At 51.2% G+C, this 24,184-nt stretch overlaps 6 protein-coding genes across 6 annotated transcripts; 4 read left to right on the plus strand and 2 right to left on the minus strand.

The window, feature by feature from the left end:
• Positions 1-6,185: 6,185 nt before the first annotated feature.
• On the plus strand, positions 6,186-6,912 carry COL26b_013260 (uncharacterized protein; the record flags this gene model as incomplete). The annotated part of the gene is made up of 3 exons (XM_053185881.1): positions 6,186-6,449; positions 6,489-6,707; positions 6,766-6,912. 3 exons carry the CDS (start codon positions 6,186-6,188, stop codon positions 6,910-6,912), a joined length of 630 nt encoding a protein of 209 aa, XP_053030173.1.
• A 6-nt stretch (positions 6,913-6,918) lies between these two features.
• On the plus strand, positions 6,919-7,208 carry COL26b_013261 (uncharacterized protein; the record flags this gene model as incomplete). Its single annotated transcript, XM_053185882.1, has 2 exons — positions 6,919-7,158; positions 7,191-7,208. The coding sequence occupies 2 exons, from the start codon at positions 6,919-6,921 to the stop codon at positions 7,206-7,208; spliced, it is 258 nt and encodes an 85-aa protein (XP_053030174.1).
• A 1,468-nt stretch (positions 7,209-8,676) lies between these two features.
• Positions 8,677-9,184, minus strand: COL26b_013262 (uncharacterized protein; the record flags this gene model as incomplete). The annotated part of the gene is made up of 2 exons (XM_053185883.1): positions 8,677-8,718; positions 8,747-9,184. 2 exons carry the CDS (start codon positions 9,182-9,184, stop codon positions 8,677-8,679), a joined length of 480 nt encoding a protein of 159 aa, XP_053030175.1.
• An 847-nt stretch (positions 9,185-10,031) lies between these two features.
• Positions 10,032-14,041, minus strand: COL26b_013263 (uncharacterized protein; the record flags this gene model as incomplete). The annotated part of the gene is made up of 7 exons (XM_053185884.1): positions 10,032-10,046; positions 10,106-11,113; positions 11,495-11,789; positions 11,842-11,965; positions 12,484-12,920; positions 13,126-13,976; positions 14,024-14,041. The coding sequence occupies 7 exons, from the start codon at positions 14,039-14,041 to the stop codon at positions 10,032-10,034; spliced, it is 2,748 nt and encodes a 915-aa protein (XP_053030176.1).
• A 1,620-nt stretch (positions 14,042-15,661) lies between these two features.
• COL26b_013264 (uncharacterized protein) lies at positions 15,662-17,078 on the plus strand (the record flags this gene model as incomplete). The annotated part of the gene is made up of 2 exons (XM_053185885.1): positions 15,662-16,915; positions 16,989-17,078. 2 exons carry the CDS (start codon positions 15,662-15,664, stop codon positions 17,076-17,078), a joined length of 1,344 nt encoding a protein of 447 aa, XP_053030177.1.
• Positions 17,079-17,521: 443 nt separating this feature from the next.
• Positions 17,522-18,062, plus strand: COL26b_013265 (uncharacterized protein; the record flags this gene model as incomplete). Its single annotated transcript, XM_053185886.1, has 2 exons — positions 17,522-18,034; positions 18,057-18,062. The coding sequence occupies 2 exons, from the start codon at positions 17,522-17,524 to the stop codon at positions 18,060-18,062; spliced, it is 519 nt and encodes a 172-aa protein (XP_053030178.1).
• Positions 18,063-24,184: the final 6,122 nt, after the last annotated feature.

The raw sequence follows: 24,184 nt of genomic DNA on the forward strand, positions 1-24,184 counted from the left end.
CTCAAGAGCCCAAGCATGAGCTCCTACAAATTGAGTCTACCACCTCAAACTAAAAACTGGCTGTGTTGTGGCTGTCTGCTATTTCAATTGTATTCTATGCAATTAGTTTGTCTTTTTATACAGCAGAGGATCAATCGATATGTCACAGGGGGGTATCGCACGCGTTGCAGACGTCCCCAGAACCAACATCAACATGACTTAGAGCAGGGCCAACTTTTCACCCGCCACTAGCCGCACAACCTCATCTGTAGTTTCTGTACGCCGCCTCGTGCTCTTCACAGGCTATTCCATGTGCACATCAGCCTGGTCGATATCTGATAGTGGATGGTTGGATGTCATACATAGTTCGCATCGGTCGAGACCTAATGCCTTGTGAGGCTCTGCAGCGTGCTGAACCCACGAACCGTCGTCCATTATCTGTGGATGGAATGTGATGTGTATGATGCTTCAACCTGCCCTGTGAGCCCAAGCGCTGGAGGGGCTGGCTAGAGGACCGCTGCCATCTGGCGGCAGGGCTGCCAGAGTGACGGGCACTGCCGACACCCTCTCAGGCCTAACAGCGCGGGCTAACTAACGTACAAATGGGCCACTTTGGCCAAAATCACTCCTCAAGCTAGCAAGCTCAAAACGAGGAGTTTTTGAAAGAATACGACAAGTCGGTGAGACGCCGGGTAGCCATCCTGGCCTCCGATTGGCCGGGGCTCTAGATCAATCCTTCTCCAGAGTCGGTCAATGTCCTCCGCTCCGTCCTGTCGTGTTCAATCAAGACCCTCTACTAATCCCAGCATTCTGACGAATTCGGCGTGCTTGTGAGCGCCGAGGCTCTTCGCTATCAGCAGGCATCTCATCGCCTCTGATCTGGCGAATCGTGATAGTTTTGTCGCGAATAGCCTCCTGAATGATCCACTTATAACGGAGGTCGATATGACGTGTCCGAGCCTCGTTAAGGGGACTGATGACGTTGGCATATGCGTTGGCACTGTCAGTGAAGAGAATAGTAGGTTTAGGGATCTTCTGGTCGAGGAGCTGCTCGACCACGCGACGCAGCCACATCACGGTGACTGCGGTGGGCGTTAGGTTAATGTACTCGGCCTCGGTCGAACTGAGGGTAACGAAGGTCTGCTTCTTCGATTTCCAGGCAACTGGGCTACCAGCGAAGTAAACAACGTAGCCACCAGTTGAGACACGAGAGGGCTTGTTGTCTGCGAAGGATGAATCTGCCGTAGCGTACAGGCTGAGGTCGATCATCGGGGAAGAACTGCCGAAAATGATGCTGTAGTAAACAGTTCCTTTGAGGTAGCGGAACAGATGCTTAATAGCACGTAGATAGGCTTTAGAAGGGCCAGCATTGGCCTGGCTGAGCTTGCCGACAGTGTAAGTGATGTCAGGATGCGTGATAGTAGTGAGGTAGTTGAGGCAACTTGTCTGTTCGACATAGATGGTGCCCTCCTCTTCTGTACACTCCTTGGGGTCCCATGTAGGCGGCCGTTCCTCGTGGGATACTGTGGGAGTCTTGACAGGGTTGACATCTTTGTACCTAAAGCGAGCAAGGATGGCCTTGGCGTACTTGGTCTGGTTAACGAAGATTCGGTTATTGATGCGGTCTCTGATGATCTGGAAGCCCAGGAACTCAGTGGCTTCGCCAAGAGCCTTGAGGGGGCAGACCTTGCTGAGCATGTCGCGAATCTGCTTAGTTATCTTCTTGTTCGGAGCGGCGATGACGTTGTCATCGACGTACATGAGAGCGTAGGCTCCATGTGACTTGTTGGTGAATAGGCAGACTTCTCCATCGACTGGGGTGAAGCCAAGCTTCTGCATCTCAACGCTGATGTAGTTGAACCACCACAGAGGGCTCTTACAAAGGCCATATGGTGCTTTTCGAAGGAGCCAGACCTTGCCGTCATTTGTCGAGAAACCTGGAGGCTGACAGACGACCTTTGCATCATTGGGAACAGGAGCGGCCAAGAAGGCAATGTCGAAGTCATGCATCTCATACTTGAGTCCATGAAGTGCCACGATAGCAAAGAACATGCGAGTGGCAGTGGCTGTGGCAACAGCTGCGTAGACCTCTTGAGAGGACCAATCTGTAAGGGGCTGGCCCCTAGGCTTGTTCAAGGTAGAGGTGCCGTCGATTGACTATTCTAAGCTGTAGAAGGAAGAAAGGACTTTACAAGGGTAGGCGCCTAACAGCGGTGAAGCAGGCCGGGTTAGGCGGCGTACTGCGGCAGAATAGTGGATCCAACGGAGCCGGATCTCGGTAACTGCTCCGGCGAAGCCGGAGATATCAATCCGGGCTCCAGCCCGTGACACAATCTCCACGTTCATGGTTGCAATGTCCTCATTGTTGTTGTTGTTGTTGGTCTTGATGTCAAGCACCACCCACTTTCCGGGCAGGATCTTGGCATCACGGGGAGGATAAACGAGCTTGTGTACTTCCTTGTCGTGGAACTGCTGCATCTCTTGCTCGAATGCTGCCTTCCAGTGAGACCACTGAGGACTGGACTTGGCATGGTTGTAGGACTTCGAAATGACAATGTCATCGCGTAGAGCCTTCGAAAGGGCGGCGGCAGCTATGGAACTGAGCGCAAAGTGACAGTGCGGTCCGGAACCTGGATGTCAGTGGCTGCGGAGAGCTTCTTTTTGTACTCACGGACGCCAGCAAGCTGACGGTAGTGTCCCTCCGGATTCTGAGCTGCTCGGCGGGGTCCGGCTCGTACTGCCACTTCCAGAACTGTCATGTCAGTTGCTTCTTCGATAGCTTATGTAGCATAGGCTGGATCTCTGTGATCATCTTCAAGAGCGATCTCAAATGAGTCGTCATCATGTTCATCCTGCAGGTAAGTCTCTGGAGGTATTTATGTAGCATCGTTAGTCACTGCAGATGTGTCTTCTACACTGTTTTGATGAGTTGGCTGGACTCAAAGGGCTGTACTCAACGTTGTCAATAGTCCAGTCGACAGTCTTCAGGTCGAAGTGTACTCTACATTAGCACCCTCGTATGGAGGCAAGTCAGTCTTAGCCTCGTATGTGACGAAGTGGCTGCGCTCGTTGGAGATAGAGCCAGAACAGCGGGAGTCGAGGATAATATCTGAGCGGAGGATCTTCTGGTTAGCAACAGCAGTGAGCACTGTCTTGCTGACGTCACCGCGGACAGGTTGCTCAGCGACGTCCGTGGACCTTCTGATAGCAACATCAGCTATTGATGATTGACTAAGAATGCCAGGTGAGGCGCGAACATGGACCGACTTGTTCTTGGGGGCGTCCCACTCGCACTTGGCGTTGCAGGCGTTCTTCTCGGCTCTCGCCAGGATGGCCTTGCGGTTGGGCCAGTCATCTGGGATAAGTTCAGGATGGGCGGTGATGCACTGCTGAGTGGCATGGGCATGGCTATAGTGATTGCACTTGTTGCTGGACTTGTTGGCTGGCGATGTGGTGGATGCCTTCCTGTTGCCTTTGTTCTGCTGGCTGACGTTGGTGGTCTTCTTGAAGGCAGCAATGCCGATCTTCTGCTCTTCATCTTGTGCAAGAGTGAGAAGGGTCTGGACGACATCATTCCACGTGGGCATCCTGTTGTTGGTAGTGTAGAACTTGTATGTGTCTGTAAGCCTCGTCGTAAAGTATTTGAGGAGGACGATGGACCAGTAGTGATCAGAGCACTCGCCGACGAGGCTAGTGATGCGGCTGCGAAGGTATTGGGCACGCTTGAACGCGTTATGAAGTGTTTTGTAGTCCTCGTCAGTGCCCTTGTTGAATTTATTGACGAGCGCGCCAACGGCGTCCTCTGAGACTTTGGGGACGTACTTCTTCAGTGCTTCCATCAACCTGTATGGGTCGCCGTCATCCTCCCAGCCTGCATTAAGCAGCTTGTCGATAAGGCTCTCAGTAGCCATAATGAGGATGTTGTGGCAATGTCGCGGTCGATCATCCAAGCCTCTATTTCGTTGTCATCAAAGGGCTCGGGGACGTCTGCTTTGACGTACTTCTCAACTCTAGCAGCTCGGAGCGTGGCGCCGATGGAGACCTTCCAAGTCGTCCAGTTCGATTTACCGCGTAACTTCGGCACGTTGACGGGCGTCGTTCTCGTACGTTCGCCGGACATGGTGGCGGTCAGCAGAGTCGACGTGAGGGGTAGGTAGGAGGCGTCGCCGCGAGGCGTACGACGTGAGAGGATTGACTTTTGAGGCGGTGGACTGGCCTACGCGCGCTCGTTTTGTGACTTGTAATAACGGAATCTGCTCGTCGTCGCAAAGCGTACGATCGAGAGGTTGCTGAACAATCTGCCTTGACGCGTTCCGACGCGTTGCGGAGTCAGAAGGTGAACAGACGAGGCGGTCGGTGATGAAAACAGCCAATCCGCGCACGAGAAGAACAGTTAAACGACGTAGACGATGAGACGATCGTCAGGATAAGCAGAAAGGTAGGGATAACCGCGTAATTCGACGTTATAGTGGAAAAAATCGGGCTGGGCTCACAACCTGTGGAAGGAACGTGATGTGTATGACGCTTCAACCTGCCCTATGGGCCCAAGCGCTGGAGGGGCTTACTAGAGGACCGCTGCCAGCTGGCGGCAGGTCTGGCATTTTCCTCGCCATAACACCATGTGACGTGACTACTCCAGTCTGCCTGGTTCTGCACCTCGTATTCTTGCCCGACTTGATAGCAGGGTCGGTGAAGGGGATTGTAAGTCCGGGTGGCAGCAGTCGAGCACGTTTGCAGAAGGCTGCGGTAACGTTGGCCCACTGATGTTTCGAGGACTTAACCTATCCTCTCAACGACAGATTACCTCTAGTTATTAGGAAACCAGATTGTTGTAACGGAACTTGGGCACCAGTGGGAACTAGGGATGGATTGATCACACAGTGGGCATCGGGCAAGACTTGGAGGACGTTGGGAAGCGGCGTGTACTGCAGAGTAGTTATATAGCTAGAGCCTGTGGGCCTCCACGCCACATACCCTTTGCAAGGTTTGCCGCAAGGGCGGCTGCGCCCTTGCCGCCACGGCGTTAAATACAAAACAAACAAACAAACGCTGATATTTAGTATAATGACAAACTTGTGGTCCGAAAGCAAAAGGCATTAGAGGTAAAATTGGAAAGAGGAGGACTGCTTTATTTGTATTCACGGGGCAAGCTTGTATTACACGGCCGAGCTCGGTTTGAAATTTGTAGTCTTCGCTTATATAGTGCAGTATCAGGTGCATTGGAAAAAATACTTCCTGGACTAATTATGGTGTCCCATGGCCCTCTTTGATAGCTTCCGGCGCGCCTGAAGAATGAGTATCCTTTTTCTTCGCCCATGCATCGATCGCATTGAATATGATACGGTGGGTTCCGAGCTTTAGCAGTTCCGAAGATAGTATTCGCCAATACATCTTTCAACAGCTATAGTTGTATGTGTTATGAAAGCTAGCTAGGCCCTTGTAATTCCTGCCCCCGTTACTGTCTTGTATATAACCTTGACGCCTTTAGAGGGCAGCTCGTCCAGGAGATAGCGTAGTCGCTGGCTTTAATGGGAGAATCGAATAGCTAATGAGAAACACTTATAGAGCAGTCCAACTTCAACGTACCCAGACCTGGGGCGAGTGAGCAGCTCCAATCTAGCCACAGTCACAGTCACAGAAGGTCTACCATACCCCACAAGGCAACCGGCTCCGCATCAACTGAAGAGTGCTGTGATCTCTGACAAATTTCTTTTGGGTTCCATCTTATTCTTCTAATTTTAGGGTCAATGAAGTCAAAGAGAGCAGCCACATGAATCAAAGACGTCCCCATAACACCTTGAGCTTAGTAAGATGATATACTCTTCAACGACTCTCTGTTCTTTAAGGAGCCCTGTGACTCTGATCAGATATGTCTCAGAAATCGTAAAGGCACGTAAACCTCTTTTATTTGCTAAAGCACAATTGTGTACCACACTACAGGAAGCCTACAGGCTTAGTGCACCTTCCCTTTGTGTTGATGATTTCAGTCATCTTATTCAATGAATATTTACGAGATTCAAGCCTTGTTACACCTTAAATCTACAACCAAGCATAATCCTTCCGGTATTCACTATTCCCTTCTAATCATCTAGTAACGGAAGTACACTAACAGCCCATCTATATAAAAGCTCTCACACGCTAGAGCCCCAGCTATTCCACAATCATCTTCAGCTCTTCACAGCTGTTTCGTCTGTTAATCCAGCAAAATGTCTTCAGAACAAAGTATTCCATCGCCCGCAACCTCCGATTGCGGTGGTGCCATTGCGCAGGCTGAGTCCCCAGACGATCTCGCCGTTCAGATGAATCACCTAGCCCTGAGCCCACAAGAGCAGCATCAGGACGAGATCCTCTCCAGCCCTCTTCTGACTGCACCACTCATCAACAAACCGCCTCGCTCTAAATTCGGCCTCTTCGGCGCTCCCATATCGGAAGATTCATCCTACGTGGCAGAAGCTCGTCTCTTCCACAACGTCACATGCCCCTCAAGCGTCTTTATCTGCGGCAACTAGGGCTCCGGGAAGAGCAACACGCTCGCGTGCCTCCTTGAGAACTGCCTCATTCCCAGTCAGCTTGGCAAGTTACCTTATCCCCTGACGGGAATCGTCTTCCATTATGACAGCTTCGTCTCCAACTCTGGCGGATTGCCTTGTGAGGCTGCGTTTATCGCATCCCACGAGAAGGAGTCAGTCAGAGTTCTCTATGCCCCAACGAACGTCCGCACAATTCAGGTATTCCGCTGTTCCAAATTTCCTCCAATTCGCCTTACATGATTCTAACAACTCGCAGAGTATCTACAGCAACATTCCGCATGTCAAGATTGAGCCTCTGAAGCTGAGTGATGACGACCTCAACACTCGCCGCATGAACGACCTCATGGCAGTCGGAGAAGGCAGCTCGAAACCGCTGTACATGCAAGTGGTCAACCGCATCTGACGAGATATGCGTTTAGAGCAGCAAAGTACCGGACTCAGCTTCAGCTACGATAAGTTCAGGAAATACCTAGCCTCGGAAGAACTGACTGCAGGCCAGCTGAACCCCCTGAACCAGCTTCTTGATACTCTTGAAAGCTTTTTTGCCAAGAAGGAGTCCATGGTCAAGGCCAAGGGTGTGGTCAAGGGAAAGAGTGTGGTTAAGGGACAGAGTGCTGGCGTGACTGGGAAGATTGACTGGCAGCCCAAGGTAAGACCCTCTTTCCCACGATAACCACCAAGATTAAGCTAACTGTCTGATTCGGAGTCTGGCGAGCTTATTGTTGTCGACCTCTCCTGCTCTTGCGTGACAGCGGAGTTAGCCTGCTCGCTCTTCAACATCTGCCTTTCCCTCTTCCTGGAGAAAAAGTCATCCATCGGCCGCGTCTTTGCCCTCCATGAAGCTCATAAGTTCATGAAGGAGTCCGAGGAAAGCCAGACCTTGACGAATTCCCTCCTTGAGATTATCCGTCTTCAGCGTCACCTAGGCGTCCGCGTCCTCATCTCGACTCAAGAACCTACGCTGTCAACCAAACTCCTCGACCTCTGTTCCATGACGGTCGTGCATCGCTTCACCTCCCCTGACTGGCTACGTATACTGAAAACCCACCTAGCAGGTATTTCGTCAATATCAGTTACGGTCGTTGACGAAGAGGATGAAATTCAGGCTTCGGAGGCAAGAACCCGATTGAGGAGATGTTTTCTATGATTGTTTCACTACACACAGGACAAGCTTTTGTCTTTGCACCGAGTACGGTACTTAGTCGGCGGGAGAAGGCGGAGGATGAACCGGGGTGAGCAATGCTATTATGGTGCTGGAAGCGTTGGAAAAATCGGAGGATGCACAGCGCATGAAGGTGCTACGCGCGGTTTTCCCTTCGTGAAAGAGGGGTCCTGAGCAATTGAGATGACCGGGTATTTGGTTTATATTATTCCTACGGCGATGTCAGGTGAAGGCTGGATCAAGTATCTGATAGTGACGGCCACAACATGCTGTCGCGACAAAAATGAAGTGGCAGGTTAGCAGCACCGTCTAAAGTTATGCACCAACGGACAGGTTTAGTACCACGAGATAGTAGCGCGAGGTAAGGCGTAGATCAGAACTCTTCTGTTGACTACACCCGATATTCTCTGAGGTCAATATAACTGAATGAGGGAGACTGATACGTAAGCTGAATGTATGAACTGCCCTGTCTCACAAAGCCAATACTGATAAAAGCCGATATAGTTGCATCGACCGAAACTCAGATAGCATAATCCCTCCAAATTGGTGATCTTTCCCGAGCTCCCACCTCGGAAGTCAACGTCAGTCTTCTTCGCTTAGTACAGTGTTTCCACCAGCAGTTTTACATAACTTTGCTCCGTCATCCTGGTAAACGGCCACCTAGTCAGTGGCCCCGCAGACTGTGACATTATTGGAACCGCCTATGGTGGATTGTTTGTATTTATTCAGCCTGCTAAGAGAGATATAAAGACGGTAAATATAGGTCTTGCTCTAACTTGTCCCGCGCTCTTCTGATTGCTTCCTGGAATTGCCGTTGATCTTGCAATGTCGCCTTTCTTATCACAGATGCTTGGTTGATGATGCAGAACGTTTCACCGACATGAAGGCTGAAATGCTCTCTGAAGCTACGCCGCAAGAAGCTTTCATAGAAAACTGCGACGTCTTGAGAATGACACAGACTATAAGGTACCAATTGGGTACGTGTCTGTGGCTGAATACTGAGCCCTAATGCGTCCAATATCTTGTCTGATAGCATCGGCTGATTGCCTAGAGCATAGGTGGCGGACTCTCGTACGTCGCTGTCCTCATCCTTGAATAGTTCCACAAGGGCGGCCATAGTTGCATCTGATAACGTCGACTGCTTGCGTAGAGCATAGGCGGCGGACGATCGTACGTCTCTGTCCTCGTCCTTGAAGAGTTCCACAAGGGCGGCCACGGTTGCGTTTGATAACGTCGACTGCTTGCCTAGAGCTCCAGCGGCGGACGATCGTACAAAGCTGTCCTCGTCCTTGAAGAGTTCCACAAGGGCGGCCACGGTTGCGTCTGATAACGTCGACTGGTTGCCTAGAGCTTTAGCAGCAGACATTCGTACATTTCTGTTCTTATCCTTGAAGAGTTCCACGAGGGCGGCTATGGTTGCATCTGATAACGTCGACTGCTTGCGTAGAGCATAGGCGGCGGACGATCGTACGTCTCTGTCCTCATGCTTGAAGAGTTCCACAAGGGCGGCCATGGTTGCTTCTGATAGATGCCTCTCAGAATACCTTAATACTTTCAAGAAGACTGTTTTATCTCCAGAAGCTCTCATAGCACGTTTCAATACTGCTTCCGGTATCTCTGATTCTCTCATGAACGTTGAGGATCCTGTGAAGTCTCTCTCAAACAGTGCCCAGTCAAATAGTTTGTCTTCTATGTCCTTTCGAAGTTCATCCGGTAATCTTAGTGCCTCATTCAAGCAATGCATGATGAGGCGTTGATGTGCTGGTCCCAAAACATCAACAGGCCCTAGTTCAACTTCCTTGAAGAAAGAACCCGCATTCTTCTTGTCATCCAAAAGTCCGGCGACGAAGCGCCACATGACATCGTATCGTGCATCGTACTTGTACTTATGTAAAAACGTATGAGGCATAATTGGCTCTTGACTCTGTTGATTGGGCTCAAATGATTGGTGAGAATTCCAATGTCGCACGAAATATCGTGCTGCATAGTATTCCTGAAACGTCAAGTGAATGAAGTGATGTGACTGGCCAACGGAATTGGCTGACGGATCTGAAGTGCGCAGAAACGAGAGGCATGGTAGGGTGTTGCCAGGCGAACGAGTTCTGTCGTGCGTGATCTCCTTGGCCCATGTCCTGTTAATGTCGCCCCAGTCGAACTCCAGCCTATCGGCCACCAATCCGTCGAAAGCAAGATGCTCAAGGAATCCGATTTCTTCTCTCACGTCCATCTCGATAAGTACTTGGTCACTGTGTTTCAGTTCGCTGGTCTGAGCTGTGGGTATCCCATGCTCCTCTCCCAGCCGCGGAATATCTTTCCTCCACAAGCTTGTTTGGATGGCTTGATAGAGCGCAGTCATGGTGTCAACTTTGTTGTTGCTGTAATTGTTGTCATCCCAACAGTAGCAGAAAGCATCCAGCTGTATGGGTATCCGAACAAGTCTTCTAACGAGCTCGTGGCGTTGCAGGAAAGTTTTGATTTCGTCGACCTTCGTCACATCCGTCTTGTCATGCGTTTTCTCGATGTATTCGTCCACTTGCGTTGGGTTGAACCCTATTGTTTCCAGCTCCAGGTCAATTGGCTGGCCCTGAACAGGTATGCTAGCGTATGGCCGCGAGGTGATGATCATGTTGGGCTGGCGGAGTAGCTCGTCGCATAGAAAACGGGACATATCAGAGTTTGCGGTAGCAATCTGATTCACTTCATCCCATCCATCGAGAATAAACAACGTTCGATCGTGCTTCACGCCCTTTTCCGTCTCCTTAGCAAAGAGTTTGCCTGGACAGTCTCCTTGAAGCCGGAAGAACTCGTCAAAGAAGAATCTCTCGAGGTTGTACCCAGGGGCTGGTCGCTCCTTCAAGTTCCTCAGAGGTACCCAGAGCACACGGTCGAATAGATCGCGCCACATGCCGCCGCCGACAAATTCGTGCACAATCTTCTTGCATAGGGTGGTCTTGCCGACCCCAGCGCATCCGCGGATCAAAACCCTCCTGGGAGATATTTCCGTCCCGTCAGTTCTTTTGCGCTGACTAAAAAGGTCTTTCAACTGGACTTGACTTTCATCTGATGATGTCTCGACGTTGAGTCGCGCAAAGAGCGAGAATGGCGATGACTTTGGCGCAGAGTCTTTCGCTTCCTGTTCGTCTTGCGAGGGCTTCTTCGCTTGGACCTGCTCCACGATGGCGAGATTGATGTAGCATTGATCCATTGGTAATTCTTCTCCCGATAGCCGCTTGATCATGAGCTTTGCACTCGTATAGTGTTTGTTGATCAAGACATCGTCGGCCTGCTGAATGAGGGGCTTGGCGCGAAGCTTCTCAATGACCGTCTTGATTGCTTTGAATCCGGGGTGAGCTGGACTATTGAACTTGTTGAGCCCCGCGTGATCTGTGTCTATACTGACAGGATCTTTTGCAAAGCCTCTGGCCGACTCTCTGTTGACAATCTGCGTGGAATTAGGAAAGCTCAACGCAGTGAGACGGCAGACGTACGCAGCCGATGGAAAATCCCAGATAAAACGTAGGCTTCGTCTCGTAAAACGATGTAATTTGCTTGTCAGCAGCGACACGCCGAAAATTGTCTTCCAGGTCTGACAATTGGTTGTGATTGCTTTGTAGGGCGAGGAGCAGCGCTGTGTTGGAGCCGAGCATGGCGGTCAGCTTGCCTAAAAGAGATGCTGCGATAGACAGTGACGACCCTTGGTGAGGGGTTCCGAGGAAGATGATGCCGCATGTGTCCTCCAGCGTACTCGAAGACCCGGCCATCACGCAAAGAGCCTGTGCCATGCTTTCAATAAAGAAAAAAAGATGTCTAACGGTGGCCGTACCTGTTTGATGACGATACCGCCGAAGCTGTGCCCGATGAAGATGATGGGAAGGCGCAACGCTTCGCCCCGACGTTTGGCAAGTCTCTCCGCCAGTCTATGACCGATCTGCTGTGCCGTTTTCTCGGGCGCATCCACTAGCCAGTCGGAGTTGTACGAAAAGGACAGAATTCTTGCGGTCGGGAAGGCGCGTGGGAGCAGGTCTCGAAGGAGGTGAACTTTCGGCTTGACTTTGTAGATTGATTTGCCCTCCCAGGTGTGCTCGGGATGCGCGCCGAGGCTGTGGACAGCGACAATCCTGCAAAGAGGTCAGTTGTCGAGAAATGTGTCTGTGAGCGGAGACTCCTCACTCGAATTGAGGGCTGAGTGTAGTTTGGTTCTCTGATGGATCGTAGACAATATCGAGACCGTCGGCGCGTGCATTGCGCTGTCCAGGCTTGAGCCTGGCGACGAAAGGGGCGACGAATCGGTACGCTGCATAGAGCAGTGCAGCATGTGCTGCTACCCACAAAGCCCATGACGGCGAGATCCCAATCGTGAGAGCAGTCATCACGGCGCTTCAGCAGATACACTCCGCTTCGCTCAGGTTGCAGCCAGGCCATACGGTGACGATGGAGAAATCTGCATCAGCCAGACGAGCTTGGGAGTGTCAGTAAGCAGCGTGGGCTGCAGTTGCTGCTGCGTGCGTGTTACTACCTGCGATTGAACCATGCCCAGCTTGTTTGCGCGGAGCCAAGTGAGGGGTTTGGGCACGCCGTCCACTCGCAGGGGCCTGAAAGTCAGCAGGGTTGATACACAGCTCTGTGTCCCTTATTGTGAAGCCAAAGAGCGCCGTAGACTGGTCAGCAAAGATATGGCTGCATCTTGTCTGCTAGGGCGCCTTGCTTATGTACAGGAGCGATCTGTGTGGCTTCCACGCGCTTGGGCACGAGGAAGGGGAAGCTAGCAGGCGATCCGTACCCAGCCCGTTTAGGAGGCCCACCAGCACTAACAGCTCCGTGGTATGTTGGGAGTGTCGATGACGGACCGCTCAGCAACATCCAGCTTCGCACCGCCTCGGGCAATGCGGTCCCGAGGGCACCCGGGAGTCCAGGTAGGCCAAGTCGGAGCTGATTGCAGCGCCTGCCACAGCATGCGAAGCAGGTTGGGGCCCAATGAGGCCGACGACGGCAGGGTTGTCACTCTGTTACGTTGCAACCCCTTCTGTCCTCGCGGCATCCGATCAACTCGGGTTTGCCGCTTCGGCAGGCAGTCAGGAGTCTCGTCTCTGTTGGACAGCTTATCAGCACCGTACAGGCCACAAAAGCAGTCACCGTTGTGGCGCTCAGTGGTGACGGTAGCAAAGCTCAGCTGCTGTATATGGCTTGACGCCGGTTGGATCTTCACGTAACGTGTCGCGGCCCTCATAAGAATGTTCTTCCACTTCAGTCTAGGTACATCTGATGTTATGCCTCAGGGATCCAGCAGCTGCAGAGGACTTAATGCCCGCTAGTCCTATGAACGTGCCGCACTAACCCTCGCCAATCGAGGTGGCAACCTCGCTGACAACATTAAGGCCGAATCCGCCCTAGCCTCCGCCTGCTATAGTGCAGCGTGGCCACCCAATTGCCAACGAATAGGTAGCAGAACACGACAACGACAAGAGCAGCGGCAGCCAGCGGCCCACGGTGAAGCCGTAGGACGCCGACTGAAAGGCCTCATTATTCTGGAGGGCCTCCGTCGCAAGCCCGACCTGCATCGCCGTCAGGACGACGGCGATGTAGATAGTCGAGCTGGCCAGCAGCGCGAAGTTGTCGTGGAAGAACGAGTCGTACTGGTTCCAGCGAGACATGTAGCCGTGGAGCGGTGTCTTCCAGAAGAAGTAGATCTTGTTCAGCCGGCTGAGGCGGAGCTCGCCGTAGTGGAAACGTCGGTCGACACAGGAGTAGATGGAAGAGACGTCCAACAGCTGCCCGACGGCAACCCTCCATGCCGCCCACTGCAGCTCCTCGGGTATGAGGTGCGTCTCCTTCGCAATGCGGAAGTCGCTCTCATGCATCATCAGGGCCGCGTATGAGAAGAGGAAGCCGAGAGCGCGCGCGTGCATTGCGTCGGCCTGGGGCACATTGTGACGACACAAATACTCTTCCCAGAATCTCGCGTCAAGGAGAAAGCGTGGCAGTGGTTTGAGAAAGATACGGTCGCTCGTCCACACGAGGTGCATGTCCGGCCGCTCCGTGACGACTATCGCGCGGTTGAGGAGGCGCTGGTGGTGAAGCGGACGCGGGGGCATGGGCCGACCGACGACCCACAGCCACTCGTGGATATCGTCCAGCCGGTCGACGTCAACCTCCTCGCTCACCCATCTCCGGATATCGGTTGATTGGTGTGTCGCAGTGAGGCATTCTAGATCATCGTCATCTGTCCGTTTTGACGCCGGGAGGAGCGACAGGAGGTTATCCTCAAGACTGGCGTCCGCAAGGAGCCGTTGCGAAAAGGGTGCGCACTGTAGACACCATTAGCGGCAGAGCTATATGCGTCGAAGATACTCACGCGGTGTGGCTGCGCCATTATCTTAACGTTGCCTTGCTCGATGAGGGTCGCGAGCGGCGTCCGCCCAACTTGTACAGCAATGCATCATTTATATATTGCAAAGGCATACTCCCAGCTTTGGATGCAGACTCGTGGTGTTGCATGGCTACTCACGCACTATGTACTCGGGGGCCTCAATGACCTCTGAGGACGAATGTCAGTCTCACCCAACTGTGTTTGATGATCCCAGCTCCCGACCTTCTCGCATCTCAGATTGGTGATCATGGGCCACGGTATTGGGCCAGTAGGGTGATGACTAGTAGCGCCCAACGAGGACGAGACCATATCCCATGCATGCATGGGCGTTCGTTATCACAGCCAGTTGCCTTCGCATTCAAGCAACGACTTCCAGCCGTTGTGGATCGCTAAGGCACCCGCATCACACTGCGTGGAGTACGCTATGTACTGCTGAGACTGGCAGTTTTGCCGCCTTTCATGCCCTTCGCTGTTGTTTCCACTCCACGTCTTTACCCCTCAGTAGATGGCCATTCATCATCGCATCTTCTCCTACCATCGTTGACAGCGCCGCAGTGCACCAGCTTCAGATCTGATGCGATTTGCTCAGCTTGCCAGTTGATGACCGCCGAAATCTTTCCATATCCAGCATCTCAAACAAACTGCTCTTATGCAGCCATAACACTGAGTCGCCACCTTAGTCCAAGTGACTCTCTCGTAATGGCGTCGGCTTGGTTGGTCCTCCTGCTGGCCGGAGTCGCAACCGCTGCTTTCTTTTGGTTTTTCGGGCCTGCGCATGCTCCTCAACCAAAAACGACTTTGGCCGCGGAAAGCCAAGGAAACCAGCGTGGCGTCCGGCTGCGGCAGGTCAATCCATTTGCTGACGATAGTTTCGCACCAGAGAAAGGCATTGACATCATTGCTGTACACGGCCTCGACACCAGGTCGCCAGAGACCTGGGAGTATAAAACGAAGAACGACCACAAAGTGAACTGGCTACAGGACGAACATATGCTGCCGGCAGAAGTCTCCAATGCTCGTATCTTTACTTGCGACTGGCCGGCTGATTTATTCGGAACGCTGGATGCAGAAGAAGACACCATTCAAGAACTTGCTGTACTCCTACTCGCCGGGGTTAAAGGACGGCCACCTGCGACAAACGATAGGCCGCATCATAAGGACAGACCGATCCTCTTCGTTGCGTCATGCCTCGGGGGCATCATCCTGATGAAGGCCCTCGTCATGGCCAGCGATGCATATCTTTCGGTTCGAAACGCGACACGCGGCATCATATTTCTCGCTACACCATTCCGAGGAACGTCGTTTGAGGACGTGGCCAGATGGGCAGAGCCAGGCTTAAGAGCGTGGGCTTCTGTCCAAGGCCGCCGAGTGACTGGTCTCCTGGATTGGGTGAAGTCGCCGACATTCAACCTCACCCGCCTTGCCAGCGAATTCACTCAGCTTTGTCATGACAACAACGATCATCAAGGCTACAAAGTGCTTACTTTCTACGAGACGCGCTACACAAGCCTTCCAGCCAAGGTCCCTCTCCTGTCCCTTTTACTACCGCCATCGAAGAAACAAGTAAGAATGTACCGCACATTCCTTCAAAGCCAGCTTGCTAACAGTCGCTAGCTGGTCAGCATGAGCTCGGCAGTCCTTGACTGCGTCCCAAATCCACTCCAACTCGACCGAAGCCATGTCCTTATGAATAAGTTCCAAGGCCCAAAAGACTCTGATGCGGACTACAAACTCGTCGTGGAATCAATTCTCTCCTTCCTCGAAGACATCCGCAAGGGGACGCCGCTTGAGCAGGCAAATGCGTGGATACGCGAGAAGCACTACAACAAGGACAGGCTACGAATCGAAAGGCTCTCCGGGGATACTTTGCCGATGGACAAATGCTATATCAACCTCTCACTGATAGAGTCGCCACGAGATAACGACTCGAAACAGAGGTCTGGAGACCATACACTTCAATCCGATCAATTCTCCCTTGCTGCTCGGCTAAAGGTTGAAACGCCACACAAAGATTCTCAGGTCGAGCTATCAAAGCTCTTTGAGCCGCGAAAGAAACCAGACGGTCAGATGAAAGAGCCAAGACGAATCCTGATCCGTGGTCGTGCCGGCGTCGGGAAGACTACTCTGTGCAAGAAGATCGTACACGACTTCGTTGAAATGGAGATGTGGAACAGTCTGTTTGCTAGCGTACTCTGGGTACCGCTGCGCAACCTGAAAACGTGGAACGGTCCAAAGCACGGTCTGACGGGGATGCTTCGTCATATCTATCTACAGCAACATCCAGACGACGCCTCTCTTGCCAGCGCCTTACAACAGCATGTGGAGAATTCCACATCCCGCGGCACCCTTTTCATCCTCGACGGTCTAGACGAAATCTCCGAACTTTTAGACAAACGCAACCCTTCCATGTTTGATTTTCTTGTAGGGCTGCTGAACCGGATGAACGTCATCATTACGACCCGGCCGCACGTCTCGATTCCGTATGATTTCCAGAAACCTGATCTGGAGGTGGAAACAATCGGCTTCCGCTCTGATCAGGTGGAAGATTACCTCAAAGCAGTTTCGACCCCGGCAGTATCCGAAAATATCCAATCATTCCTCCAGAAAAGCCCGCTGATGCGAAGCCTCGTCCATATCCCGATTCAGTTAGACGCACTCTGCATTGTTTGGGACAAGACTCTGGTAAACAATGAAGGGTTCAAGACGATGACCCAAGTCTATGAAGCTATTGTGAAGCGGCTCTGGAGGAAGGATATCAAAAGATTGAAAGAATCACAGCCGCATATCGAGGCGTTGTCTTCGTCCGAGATTGAGGACCATACCAAGCAAGAGATTTATATGCTTGAGTCTCTAGCTTTCAGCGGCATGTACAGTAACGTGATTGAGTTCCAGTCAGTACACCGCGAAGCTATTCGAAAGTCTTTGCGTTCTTCGCAAACTAGTCTGCCAGTCTATGAAACTATGGGACGACTATCATTTCTACGGACATCGGATGGGTCAGCAGATCCTGCTACCCGAAGCCATCATTTTCTACACCTAACCTTCCAAGAGTACTTTGCTGCCAAATACTTCGTGCGAATCTGGACGGACAAACAGATGCTCCAATGTGTTGATTTGAATCGCCGGGAGAAAAGTTACAAAGTCTCTCCAGAGGAGTTTCTCAGAAGAAATAAGTATAATGGACGGTACGACATTATGTGGCGTTTTGTTACTGGGTTTTTGAGTGAACATACAAACGAAGAAGGCGAAGATGAGCTTGGCCACTTATTCAAAGAGATCGAGCAAGAGCCTGTCGATGTTTTGGGACCAGCACACCAACGCCTCGTCATGCATTGCTTGAATGAGGCACCGAGGTTACCGGATAAACTTCGAAAGGACATAGAAGACAAACTATTTGACTGGGTACTGTTTGAGAGGGACTTCACAGGATCGTCAACGTTCATGAGAGAATCAGAGATTCCAGAAGCAGTGTTGAATCGCGCTATGAGAGCTTCTGGAGATAAAACAGTCTTCTTGGACGTATTGAGGGATTTTCAGAAACATTTATCGGACGCGACAATAACCGCCCTCGTGGAACTCTTCAAGGACGAGGACAGCTCCGTACGATATTGCGCCGCTGAAGCTCTAGGCAAGCAGTCGACGTTATCAGATGCAACCGTGGCCGCCCTTGTGGAACTCTCCAAGGACGAGGACAGTGACGTACGAGAGTCCGCCGCTGAAGCTCTAAGCAACCAGTCGACGTTATCAGACGCGACTGTGGTCGCCCTGGTGGAACTCTTCAAGGACGAGGACAGTAACGTACGAATGTCCGCGGCCAGAGCTCTAGGCAACCAGTCGACGTTATCAGATGCAACCATGGCCGCCCTCGTGGAACTCTTCAAGCATGGGGACAGAGACGTACGAGAGTCTGCCGCTGCAGCTCTAGGCAAGCAGTCGACGTTATCAGATGCAACCGTGGCCGCCCTTATGGAACTCTTCAAGGACGAGGACACCAACGTACGATCGTCCGCCGCCGAAGCTCTAGGTAACGAGTCGACGTTATCAGACAAAATTCTTGATGCATTAGGAGCACATGTCCAGGCGGAGGAACACGTTCAGTCGGCACCGTGTAGGTTACGTCGTTCTGAAGACCTTGAGTCTTTCTACAAAAGCTTTCTACGACGCAGCTTCAGAGAGAATTTCAGTCTTTACGCTGATGAAAACAGCTGTACTATCAATCAAGGGTCTACCGTCAGGAAGGCGACATTAGAAGACCAGTATCTCCAGGAGGCAATCTGGAAAGCGCGTGGCCATTTGGATACTGCGTCTTACAATTTGTGGGGTTCTCCTCCAAAGCAAACCGGACATCGTTAGTCTAATGTCGTCTTTCTCTCCTCATCGACACCCTCGTTATAGCTGGGAGCAGCAGCAGGACAAAAAGCAAGATGGCGTTGAATGTTCCTTTCCAAGGCCACAAAGGCAATTCTCAAACATTATCTGGCACCAGAATCCGGCCATGCACTGAAGCGTTTCACCAATGGTGTTCCAGCTTCTTTGCCATGCGCAGCCAGACTTTATCTGAGTGATCGCCCGGGCAGTACACGCACACGCCTTGGCAGGAAAGGAGCCATTCATTACCACTGCATTTCTACCACCGCATATCAGGTCCTTCTTGATACCCACCTGAGCTGAACCTATCTGGGCTTCTGATCACATTCTTTTAGTGCCTGCTGCTCCAGCTTAATTCGTCACTTAGTCTGACTTTAGATTAGGAAGATTTTTACATTGAGATAACACACAAATTTTGTTTTATTACAGACTATATATAGCTATGGAACAGCAAAATATGCCTTTCTTCACGATGGTGGAAGGACTTCGAACAACTACCATCCGGGGAGGCCTGGACAGTTCAGTGACTTGTTCAACAAAGCAGACACGAATCATTATACTCGTCAGATCTCACCGATTCTCTTACATTTCATTATGATTAATAATCAAATTCATAGTAAGGCCTCAGGTTTGCACTCCACCGTTTGTACAGCAAACAAGCGTTTATATAATGGAGGCAGGAGCCTTTTACGGGCAACTGCACCTGCTTCACGAATTCCACCAGCCGCCTGGAAACTCATGGAATCAGATAAATGAGCAGGGCAGCCAACTTTTTTTGAAAAAAAAAATAGCTTCCTCTTCTTGCAATTAGCACCTTAACCTTAGTGGCAACAACAACAAAATAGCAACTTTCCAGCCAATATGCGCCAACTGGGCGCCAGATAACACCAAATGCAACAATACTGGCAGGTTCGCTTGCAAGAACTGTCTTCTAGTCACAGTGGGCACCACATTCCCCATAAAGATTTCATCTCTATCTGCTGACCCAGACTTCCTCCAGTACTATAGCCCTAAGTGTCAGAAGTCTCACTGGACTATGCATAAGCCCAACTGCAAATCTCACCTTGGAAGGGAGAGCTAGCAGCCTGACTGGGTCTTAGAGAACCAAGCTCCAGCCTTCATTAGGAATAGTCCCCTGCAGGTGACCTATAGAGCTGGGAAGTACCTTTAGGGCAACGTTCTAGCTTTTAACGTCCTCCAACTTGGCGCAAACGAAGGCGTCTCCTATGACGAGCAGTTACGCCTCTTGTTTGCTGGTGAGTACCATAATCTGCAAGCTTTGCGATGAGTCTAACTTATTATATATAGCCTCTAGAGACCTTCAAAACGTCGTTAAGACTATTGCCTAGCTCCCTGATAGCTACACTCAGCCTATTAAGGTGACTATAAACGACTGTGATCTGAATATTATTGCTTGGAACGTCATTATGCTTCTTATTAGTCTTATAGTAGATAATATTAACTTTGCAGCCGACTGCATTATCCACGTCTAGTATTCTGCCCTCCTCTGTAAATCCAACCTCAATATTATGTAGCATCGCATCTGCTTAGTCCTCAAGGAGGTCTGCCATAAGCTGAAGGGAAAGGGTGCTGACATCCTCTAAGCAAAGACCTGGACGTTTAGCTAGCGGTTGCTGAGACTCATGCTGAAAAGGTCTACGTGGGACGACCTCTTATCCTTCACAGACACCCCTAAGGGCGTGACGTCAAATTATGCATTTAAGATTTATAAAGCTGTCACCCTCGCCGAGGGCAGAAAGGACTATTATGATCGTCACCTTATGCTCCAGTCCCCATCCCATCAAATCGCCCTAACATGCTTTCGCGAGGATAGACTTCTGCTTCTATTTAGAGCCGCGCATAATACCTTCCAGCACCCTAACCCATGAGTAACAGATTCTCTTCACTAGTGGAATAGAATATATAGCTAATAAGTATTAGAACTATTTACCGGGAAATAAGCTAGCCTATGTACGACAATGCCGACCCCCTCAATAGATGGTCTTCCAAGGACGTCTAAGAGACTCAGACCAGGCCTGCAACCGCTGATATCTATAGCAAACTCTTTACAAGCCTTCATACAGTACTTTGGGCATTTCTCCATCGTCTTTTAAGCTTGCAGACCTCATTTAGACTGTTCTAAATAGATGCGTCTGCTCTTCCTAAGTTCTTGGAGAACAGCACCTTCAGCCAGATTGAGGTAAGTAGGCATTAATACCTACACTATAGCGAAAATCTTCAGCTGACATCTCTAGTATAGGTCTCTAATATCTCAGATGCCAGGTATCTCAGCATCTATCACACGCTCAAGCTGATGATTCCCCTCCTTCAAAGCCCTCTCATCAACCCCCATGCGATGCTGATCACACTGTTCATGAATGCTGTGGATGAGAATACTACTGAAATGGAAAGGCTTACAGACATGAAGGCGGATGGCATGGTGATGAAGCGCATTCATAAGTACCTATCGCCCAGCGGAAGACCGCTTAATTATTACAACACCATAATCTTCAAAATCATAGCTGCTCAGGATTATATCCTAACTTATAACCACGTTTTTAACTAGTAAGTAGCGTGGTGGAGCTGTTTGCTGTGCGTTTTTGCAGCGTATGCTAATTACACTCTAAGGCATGCTGCGAAGCTTATGTTCTCTTAGAGTGCTCAATTGGTTAGAGCTGCGATGAAGGGAAGCCATACTGTGATCGAGAAGTAGCCGTTCAGATTGAAGCTGAGGCCTGGGCAGATGGGCGCTCAGGAGGAGTTTGATCGCCTTCTTAGAGGAGGAGTTTCGAGCAAGGAGCGTTACGTGGAGTTGAAGAGAGTTTGAGTGTCAGGATGAGGCATGGAAGACGCAGAGTGCGAATCAAGGACGAGGCGGTGGACGCTATTATGTAGCCATGCCCCCTTCCACTCATAGGAACATAAGAGTACCTACGACCTTATTATCTGTGTCCTACAGCTCTGGGTCTATTATTTTGATTTGCAGCTTCTGGTTATTAGGATGGTCACGATATTGTTGAGAGCAAAAGCTCCGAATTTCAGGACGTATTGTCGCTGCCTTAGTCTATAAACAGCTTGAGCAGAATATTAAGGTTGCCTCGACGCGCACTACCTGTTTGGCCGCCATCTCGAGGAGGCTTGTCGACCAAGATAGTCTTCTGGGCTTCCTGTTCCGCCCCTTCTGGAGCAGTAGTGAATCCTCGAATTTCCACATGCATGCACGTCAGAGCAAGTCCTGGGCACAATAGCCAGCATCTGGGAATCCAAGCACTTGATGAGATTTCCTCCTTTGATCCACTTCATTATGTAGCTGCTTTCCAATCTGCTACTGCCTTCTTTCCTCCTATTATAGAGGAAGGCAGCAGTTTCCTCATTCCTCATCCAGCCAGGCCGCTCCTTCTCTTTTAAGACTGCAGGCTGCTTCTAAGGCACCTCCTTCTAGCTAGCAATTTAGCATCTAGCGCCTTCTCTTCTCTTCCTCCTATATCACCACATCCCTCAACTAATTTTTATTACCCAGCTAAGCTAGCTGCTCTCTCCTTCGCACGTATTAACTAACCGCTCCTAGTTGCTATCAACTGCTAGGGGAGCATCCAAAGGCACAGCTTCCTTCCTCAACAACCACAAATCACCTCTCAGGCAAGATATATGCTGCTACCGCAAATCCCAAGCTGTCAGCTGACCCAAAGCCGGCCGAGAAGATGATGCTTTACGCTATCCGCCCTATATTGGTCAAGCCTGGCATCCTCCCCCACGACGATCCTGGTCACAATACCCTCAGAACCTTCATTAATATCCTCAACACCACCGCTACTGAGAAGGAGTAACGTCTGAAGGTCTCTCGTTTTAGAGCTGTGGGTAACACTTTTGACTTCAGGGACCCCGCTAAGTGCCACTTACTGAACGTTTGGCAGTTTGCTGACTAGGCTGACCTCACCCGCCTATATGACGCTGATTTCCGCAGCAATAAACAGCTTAACTTCGTTAAGGCTGCTAACCTTTATATTTACATCTGGTTTCCCTAGCGTGGGCCCCAGCCTTCCAAGAAGCCCAACTTTCACTATCTGATTGATATCTGGAACCTTACTCTCTACAGCTGGTGCGGATGTCTCCCCCGCAACGACCTAAAAGTAAATTTGGATGATCAACCTCTCCCTACATATTATCACTAATACTTAGTATCTATACCACAGACGAGCCGAACGTTGGTTCTGACGACAGACCGCATGTTCGAGGACTGTCCGCACTGGTCAAAGTACCCTGCCACGCCTGTTAATCACCTTTCTGGTAGCCACGCGGCGGCATCCCATAGGCCCCCTCCCGTCCCGATTGGCGTCATCAACGGTCACTTCCCCCACGGGGTGCTATACCCACCTCCACTAGAGGACGAGAACCCTAACGTCATCCCTTACTATATCTATAGTGGCATCCACTTGAACTATAGCTGCGGACTAGCACTACCGCCCCTAGGCATCCTCTCGAATGACCAGCCTGCGTGGCCTGAGTCTCCCATCGTCCCCAGGGAAATTTACCTGAGCTCGTCGACATCGCAGCAGTAGGCCCCGCCGATAGCCACGGCCCACGCCGCGGACTCATCAAGTCTCGGCCGTCGGATGCAGGGCATAGGTGCAAGGCGAACCGACACACTGATGTTCGTGAGGTTGACGACGATGAAAGGGGGAAGGGAGGAAACACCATATGTGTATATTACATGAAGGGCGAGGAAGTCCGCGGGGTCATGAACAAATCGGCAATTTGTAGCTGGGGGTGTAGTGTCTTATTGAGGGCTAGGAAACCTATCACATCGCGAGGATGGTAATTTTTACGTGGGAGGGAACCGCGAACATACGTATTGCAGTAAACAAATCATTCTATATTGTGGCCTTAGTAGAGTAAGTGGCCGACTATTTCCAAGAAGAAAGGCAAACAATTGTGACGAAGGTTGTGCGGCCGGTCCACGCTAAATCTTGTGGAGGAAGAGGGGCGAGGTGCGATAATCAGGGATTCCAAGTGGTTCCTGAGACTGGAGGTTGGGTTCCGTACGTCTGTCTACCACTACCCCGTACATAATTGATATTAAGGTGTTTTGTCGCAAGATTACGTCATGACTGCTTTGCAGGTTCTGCTGCTGATCACCGCCTTAAGCGTGAAGCAGTTTAAGCTCCGGCTAATTCCACGACAGGCACGACTTGTTGTTCGATCCGCCATGACGCAAACGGTGCAGGAGCAAAAAGGGCGAGGTAATAGAAACTGAGAGTGAGGGACACAAGCGTGTCTTAAGAAAACCAGAAGACGTGTAAGAAGGCGTGAGAGAACAATACCACTGTATTGAAGTGGTGATGTCTGTGGAAGGAACTAGCTGGGCCAGGTTGGCTGGCGGAGACTGGAAGAACCCTGGGGCCGGGTGGCGTCACAGCCGTGGGCACCTGGTGGCGCCCGGACCCCAACAGAAGGAAAAAGAACAGGAAGGGTCTGGGAGAGTAAAGAAGAGACACGCAGAGGCCCGGCGGCCCAACACGACACGTAAGCCCTCTCACGCCCAGCAATCCCTCGCAGGAAATCGAGCATAACGAAAAGGTCCCAGGGGAGGTGGGTGGAGGTGATAGTGAGGCGACGTCGAGGAGTCCAGAGAGGAAGATGGCGGGGCGTGAGAGAAGATCGATTTCGGAGGGGAGGAAGAAGGGGGGGGGGGGGGGGGGGGGTGGGGGGATAGGGGTAGTTACGGACAGGGGACGGCACGGCGGCGTAGGGGGGGAGACACCACCGACCACCGGTTCG

Source organism: Colletotrichum chrysophilum (genome assembly GCF_026319265.1).
Source record: "Colletotrichum chrysophilum strain AFK26 chromosome Unknown scaffold_215, whole genome shotgun sequence".
NCBI lineage: Eukaryota > Fungi > Ascomycota > Sordariomycetes > Glomerellales > Glomerellaceae > Colletotrichum > Colletotrichum chrysophilum.